The sequence below is a fragment of the Notolabrus celidotus genome, chromosome 6 (assembly GCF_009762535.1).
Source record: "Notolabrus celidotus isolate fNotCel1 chromosome 6, fNotCel1.pri, whole genome shotgun sequence".
Classification (NCBI taxonomy): domain Eukaryota; kingdom Metazoa; phylum Chordata; class Actinopteri; order Labriformes; family Labridae; genus Notolabrus; species Notolabrus celidotus.
The window spans coordinates 38,879,397-38,886,896 of record NC_048277.1 but is presented as its reverse complement, the minus strand read 5'-3'; the positions used below and the strand labels follow the sequence as shown (position 1 = coordinate 38,886,896).

The window sequence follows — 7,500 nt, the reverse complement described above, 5'->3', positions numbered from 1 at the left end:
GCAAAATAGGGGTGTTACACGGACTAGAGGTCTCAACCAACACACCTTGATCCATAAGGGACTGAATTACACCTTCAATTCCTGCAATTGCTCTGTGAGGCAAATTGTATTGTCTTATATTTGGCAGCCTAGCATTAACTTTGAGTTTTACAATATGAGGCGGGGCAGATGTCACAAAACCCACATGATTTTTATGTTTTGCCCATAAAAGTGTGGGAACTTCAGATAGATGTGATGGGGGTCCATATGAAATTGGAGTGGGTGACTGTTGTTTCAAAAAAATACTCAGAGGCAAGTTCAGAGGTTCTGACAACTGCAGCATGTATAAATCATCCCTCAGGGTTGTTATGGTTTGGCTCTGAGCAGCTGATAGCGCCTGCCCCAGAGAGTGACTTTGTTTTACCATCTCACTCACATGTTTTAGTTCATACCCCATAGCAACAGCTACAGTGATATGCGGAGGAGCCTCTGTAATGTTAAACAATCTCTGTTGATTCTCAGTCAATTTAACTGTTAAAGCACACCCTTGCGGACCCACAATCAAAAATTGCTCACATGTCAGCTGATCTTCGGTGTTTACAAATGTTTCTGCAAATTGTTTATACTCCTCTGTTGGATTCACAGCAGCTACACAACAGCATTGCAGTACAGGCCTCATAACAGACATCAGGGAGGCACATGCAGGTGCTAATTTAGCAACCTTTTGTACATGTGAGACCTCAAACTTTTTAGCCAAGCTGAGACCTGGAAGGGTCCAGCAATACATACAACTGTTAGCAGACTGTAAACACTGAACTGCTTGGAAGGCTCTTTCATCAGGTATAGTCAAATAAAGCCCATCTGGAGTACAATGAATAGAAGCATGTAATTTGCACAACAAATCTCTCCCCATCAAATTTAATGGACAATTTTCAGAAATCAGAAAAGAATGTTGCACATCTGATCCTACCACAACAACATTAGCTTCGGTGGAAACTGGCTCTGCAATATGAGTGCCTGACACACCTACAGTGGTGATAAATTCTGATGTCGGGGTGCATATGTGCTCACTGGAGCGAACTGTTGAAATGGTGGCCCCACTATCTACCAAAAGCTCAATTTTAGTGCCATCAACTTCAATTGGCATGACTGGATCTTCAGAAGGACAAGTGGACAGTTTAATTTTTAGCGCTTGCGTTTTAGATTGTGGATCTGATTCTATCCCTCCATGGCCTCCCTAGGCGTTATTAGTGAACCCCCCTCCGTGTGGAGGAAAAGGACAAGGAGGAGGAGGAGGAGGAGGCGGAGGGGGAGGCAGTACGGCTGGATAGCTGCTCGGCCTCTGCCCGTACCGTGGATGCTGATAAGGGTACAGCTGTTGTGGGGAGTCAAAGTGCTTTGAAAATCTGCAATCCCGTGCCCAGTGACCCATTCTCCCACAGCTTCGGCATTTCCCAATTTTTTGTTGATTAAATCTTTTGCCAGGTCGTCTGTAATGCTGTCTGTCATCTGTTTGTATTTGACCATTACCGTTCTGCATACCGGCGTCTCTTTCGAGTGTTTCTTGCAGCATCTGTTTGGTACCCGTGGGGGACCTGGTTGTACAGAAAACTTGATTTCTATACATGCCCATCATCTGTGACACCATTTCCTTCCATGTTATTGTATTCCATGCGTCATATTTTAGTTTGTAAGCTGTGGCTATGTGTGGGTGCACATTTTGAAGGAAGGTTGAAATGGCGAGAAAGGCATTTTTCTCTCGGTCCACTCCTGCATTTTGGTCCCATTCCTTAGTATAGCGGCCTATGAACTCTGGAAGGGGCTCCTCAGTTTTTTGTATACAGTGAACTATTTGGGAAAAGTCACTTCGATTGCGCGCGCACTCTCTCACACCCTCCTTTGCCTCTGTTTCTAACCATACTTGCATAGGCCTTTCAGTAGGCCACTGACCATCTTCTGTTGATGGGAAAGAAAAAGCACCCTCACATATGTTCCATTCAGTATCGTATATTATGCTTAAAAGCTGCTGTACATCAGGTACTAGACAGTTGTGATATTGACAGGTGCGTTTTAACCAGATCAAAAAGCTGTCTGGGCAGGTGATGGGGTTAGGTGCGTTTACTTTTACGTCTCTGACTTCAGCTGGAGTCCAGACCTTGCAAATTGCTATTCGTCCCACCAAAATCTTTGGAGCATTAATCTTGGATGTGGATGTGGTCGGTTCATATCGTTCTGGTGGTTGTACCTCTGATCTGAGTCTGCTACCTCGGCTGTACTCATTGTCACTCAGGGCCTCCACTTCTAAATGTTTCTGTTTCTCTTTTTTCTTTCCCTGCTCACTTGAATCTGCTTCATTTCTGTTCTCGTTTGGTGCTTGTGGGAACAATTCTTTCTTTCTGCTCTGTGGACTAGCTCTCACTGTATAGTCTGTAGGTTCACCTTCGGGTGAGAAGCCTAGCCTGATCTTCTCCTCTACATGCAAAGCTGCTGCTATTTTAATTGCTTCATCTGTGTTTCGCCTAGCTTTCTCTCTTGCTTCACTGTCCTTTTTCTCTTGTTCTGTGTAGTACTTTGTAGCCTTTCTCCCTTCCCACTACACCCGCAGGTGTGTCTGGTGAAAACGTCTGTTCATTGTGTGCTTCTGAACCCAGTGTTTGCATTCTCGACTGAGTGGAATGGGTAGTAGCTGGTGCATTTCTATCTGTAGTTGGACTGCTTGTTTTCAACTCTGGTTTATGTGTGTGTCTGCTTTTATCTTTAGCTTTATCACTTTTGTTTTTGAGTTTGTGTTTATTCGCTGCTGTGGATTGATGATTCCCCATTTTGTGAGTAAACAGTTATCACGTATCACAAGAGCAACAGCAATCGGCAAAGCTGCACAGCAAAATGCTTTAAAACATAGCTTTCATCAGCACAATAGGAGCAAAACCAGCAAAACACACAGCAAACACTTAGAACATTTAATAAACACTTCAACTGCATTCAGAGTCTCTTCTGAAGTCATGGAAAGTTTTAATCATTTGATTTTGTTTTCAGTTGCTGTACTTTTATGTGGCTGGTTATGCTCGATCTACTTTCTCTCTCTCTTGGTTGACTTATGTAACTTAATGCACATAAGTAAGTAGTGTTGGGACTTATTATTTATTTAAATAGGAGGGATTTATACCAAAATTCAACCCCCTTTTTTGCTCTGAAGTCCGTAACTTTGCAGAGTCTTATTGTCCCGCCGAACACAGAATCACAACTGGTCTTGTCTTAACGAGATGAATCCTTTAATCATTCGATTCACCTCAGAACTTTTCCCAAGGGTTAAGACTCACAGATTGAATATTTTCTGTGTCGAGTCGCAGCCCGAAGCTGGCTCAGACCTCTTGACTACCCCCGCAGGGTGCCCGGTGCCCAACATCTAAAAATTTGTAGACTCCATTTTATTCCATAACGCCTTAACTTAAAAAAATCTACATACAGCAATTACCAATTCATCACTGTCACTATGTGTCAAGTTTTAGAACTCTAAATCCCAATTACAGTTTCTTTTAGATCTTGTCAGACTCAGACATGGTAAAGCAAATAAAAGTTTGCACTTACCAGTCTTTGTCGTTAAGATCCTGTTCGTGACGCCAATTTGTGATGGAATTCAGCAACAAACTGGACACTGGACACAGAAGACTCAGGAGACTCTGACGGCTTACGTTGAAATAGTTTATGTAGAACTTGATCAAGGAGAAATAACATAACAGTACACAGGCAGGAGAGTGCAGTGCAATGCCAAGTCAGTTCTGCCAGACAAAACCCTTGGCATGGTATTTATTCCCTCTGAAGACGACACTAAAGTTAGATAACCATGTTTGGACAATAGGAGCACAACAAGTAGGAAGAAGACCTGTGCTCTAGTTCTGGAGACAGTAAGTCGGCCATAACACACAGATAAAGACAGGAGCAGGGGGAGAGACCTTGACTACTACCCTGACACTATCTCGCCCGTCACAGACGACATAGGAAACAAGTTACTCTAAACATGACATTTAGACTGAAAGAATACAATAGTTAAACATTCTTAGATACATATATATAAGACTATGAAAATTCCACGACAATCACATCATTACATCATCACATCATCACATCATTACATCATCACATCATCACATCATTACATCATCACATCATTACATCATCACATCATCACATTATTACATCATTACATCATTACATCATTACATCATTACATCATTACATCATCACATCATTACATCATTACATCATTACATCATCACATCATTACATCATCACATCATCACATCATTACATCATCACATCATTACATCATCACATCATTACATCATCACATCATCACATCATCACATCATTACATCATCACATCATTACATCATCACATCATCACATTATTACATCATTACATCATTACATCATTACATCATTACATCATCACATCATCACATCATCACATCATTACATCATTACATCATCACATCATCACATCATTACATCATAACATCATCACATCATTACATCATCACATCATTACATTATTACATCATTACATCATTACATCATCACATCATTACATCATTACATCATTACATCATCACATCATCACATCATCACATCATTACATCATCACATCATCACATTATTACATCATTACATCATTACATCATTACATCATTACATCATCACATCATCACATCATCACATCATTACATCATAACATCATCACATCATTACATCATCACATCATCACATTATTACATCATTACATCATTACATCATTACATCATTACATCATTACATCATCACATCATCACATCATTACATCATCACATCATCACATCATCACATCATTACATCATTACATCATCACATCATTACATCATCACATCATTACATTATTACATCATTACATCATTACATCATCACATCATTACATCATTACATCATTACATCATCACATCATCACATCATCACATCATTACATCATCACATCATCACATTATTACATCATTACATCATTACATCATTACATCATTACATCATCACATCATCACATCATCACATCATTACATCATAACATCATCACATCATTACATCATCACATCATTACATTATTACATCATTACATCATTACATCATTACATCATCATATCATCACATCATCACATCCATCAGAGGGAGAGAGTTTCTGCTGAACCAGCTCTCAGTGTAACTTAACTGCCCCCTTGTCTCCCTTCCTTGTCTCCTCATCATCTCCTCCTGTGTCTCCTCTCCTTGACTCCTGTGTCTCTTCACTGGGTCTCCTCCTGCATCTCCTTTCCTCTCCTCCTGCATCTCCTCTCCTTGACTCCTGTGTCTCTTCACTGGGTCTCCTCCTGCATCTCCTTTCCTCTCCTCCTGTGTATCCTTTCCTCTCCTCCTGTGTCTCCTCTCCTTGACTCCTCTGTCTCTTCACTGGGTCTCCTCTTGCATCTCCTTTCCTCTCCTCCTGCGTCTCCTTTCCTCTCCTCCTGCATCTCCTTTCCTCTCCTCCTGTTTCTCCTTTCCTCTCCTCCTGTGTCTCCTCTCCTTGACTCCTCTGTCTCTTCACTGGGTCTCCTCCTGCATCTCCTTTCCTCTCCTCCTGCATCTCCTTTCCTCTCCTCCTGTGTCTCCTTTCCTCTCCTCCTGCATCTCCTTTCCTCTCCTCCTGCATCTCCTTTCCTCTCCTCCTGTGTCTCCTTTCCTCTCCTCCTGCATCTCCTTTCCTCTCCTCCTGCATCTCCTTTCCTCTCCTCCTGTGTCTCCTCTCCTCCTGTGTCTCCTTGTCTCCTTGTCTCCTCAGCCTGTCTCTCAGTCGGGTGTATGAGGAGCACATTCTGGCCACCGGCGGTCTGGATGAGAGGATTTTTACGGGTGAGGGTGCGAGCGAGGAGATCGGTACCCCGGGTCCCTGCCTGTGTGAGGAGAACCAGGACAGCGCCACCTACAGGCTCCACACCAGCCTCACAGTGAGGGATCAGATCTGTGTTTACCTGCTCCTGTTTGATTAGTCATGTCTGTATCACCGACCCCGAGTCTCTCCTCCCGTCAGGCCTCGGCCCTGAAGGTCTCCACCCCCCTGACGGGGAGGAAGTACGTCCAGGAGAACAGCCTGGCGTCTCCGGTGTCGTCGGCCATGAAGAGCGTGGGCCGCCTGCACACGCTGCTGTCAGGGACCAAACAGGGCCCCAGCACTAAGCTCTCAGAGACCCTCAGGTAGGTCTTTGGATCCGGACACACCTGCTGCTGAAACACCTCAGAACTTAGTGACAGCCAATCAGATCCTGCTTCATGTTATAACACCACAGACATAAACACACCTGGTCCAAAGACCCCCTCTCAGATCTGTAAGTGTAATGACACAATCTGTACCCCTACAGAAACTGTGCCAGAGACCCCAGTGATGTCATCAGTAAGCGTCTGAAGGACATGTTTGAGCTCTTCTGTCAGCACTTTGAGGACAGCGGGGTGGAGAACAGAGGGATGGGGAAAGGTACGGACACACAAACTCATCTTTATAAAACTCAGATTTCCCACTCAGGTCAGGTCTTTGAACGTCTCACTCCTTCACAGACATGGCAGTGAAGTACTTCCACCTGGCGGAGGCGCTCTACTACAGGATGCTGGAGTCCATCATAGAGAGAGAGAGGATGATCCTGGGAGACGCCGACCTCTCAGTGAGTGTTTCACCCTCAGGAGTCATCATCATGAACACGTTATTACAGCTAGCATAAACACAAGACTGGGACATCTCTCACAGCACAGTGTGTGTGTGTGTGTGTGTGTGTGTGTGTGTGTGTGTGTGTGTGTGTGTGTGTGTGTGTGTGTGTGTGTGTGTGTGTGTGTGTGTGTGTGTGTGTGTGTGTGTGTGTGTGTGTGTGTGTGCCTCAGTGTATCATGGAGCAGGACGTGTTTCATCGCTCTCTGCTCGTCTGCTGTCTGGAGATCGTCGTCTTCTCCTACAGACCTCCAGGAGATTTCCCCCACCTCATCCACGTCTTCCAGCTTCCTGCATATCACTTCTACAAGGTAACAAAACCACTCACTACACCTGCTGCCTATCACTTCTACAAGTTAACAAAACCACTCACTACACCTACAACCTATCACTTCTACAAGGTAACAAAACAATGTTTATGTGTGTGTGTGTGGTGTGTGTGTGTGTGTGTGTGTGTGTGTGTGTGTGTGTGTGTGTGTGTTTTGTGTGTGTGTGTGTGTGTGTGTGTGTGTGTGTGTGTGTGTGTGTGTGTGTGTGCAGGTGATCGAGGTGTTGGTGCGGTCCGAGCAGGGTCTCTTCAGGGAGGTGGTGAAGCACCTGAACCAGGTGGAGGAGCAGGTTCTGGAGAGCCTGGCCTGGACCAGCAAGTCCCCGCTGTGGGAGAGTCTACGAGGGGCCAAAGACAAGGTCCCCACCTGTCAGCAGGTATGAACACACACACATACACACACACACACACACACACACACACACACACACACACACAC

At 44.2% G+C, this 7,500-nt stretch overlaps 1 protein-coding gene across 1 annotated transcript in view; it reads left to right on the top strand.

The window, feature by feature from the left end:
* Positions 1–7,444, top strand: part of rbl2 (retinoblastoma-like 2 (p130)) — a 16,049-nt gene extending 8,605 nt beyond the window's left edge. The window contains exons 8-13 of the mRNA XM_034686389.1: positions 5,819–5,984; positions 6,068–6,231; positions 6,396–6,508; positions 6,589–6,692; positions 6,907–7,044; positions 7,274–7,444. Coding sequence (XP_034542280.1) covers positions 5,819–5,984; positions 6,068–6,231; positions 6,396–6,508; positions 6,589–6,692; positions 6,907–7,044; positions 7,274–7,444 — 856 coding nt within the window. The remainder of the gene's footprint in view (positions 1–5,818; positions 5,985–6,067; positions 6,232–6,395; positions 6,509–6,588; positions 6,693–6,906; positions 7,045–7,273) is intronic.
* Positions 7,445–7,500: the final 56 nt, after the last annotated feature.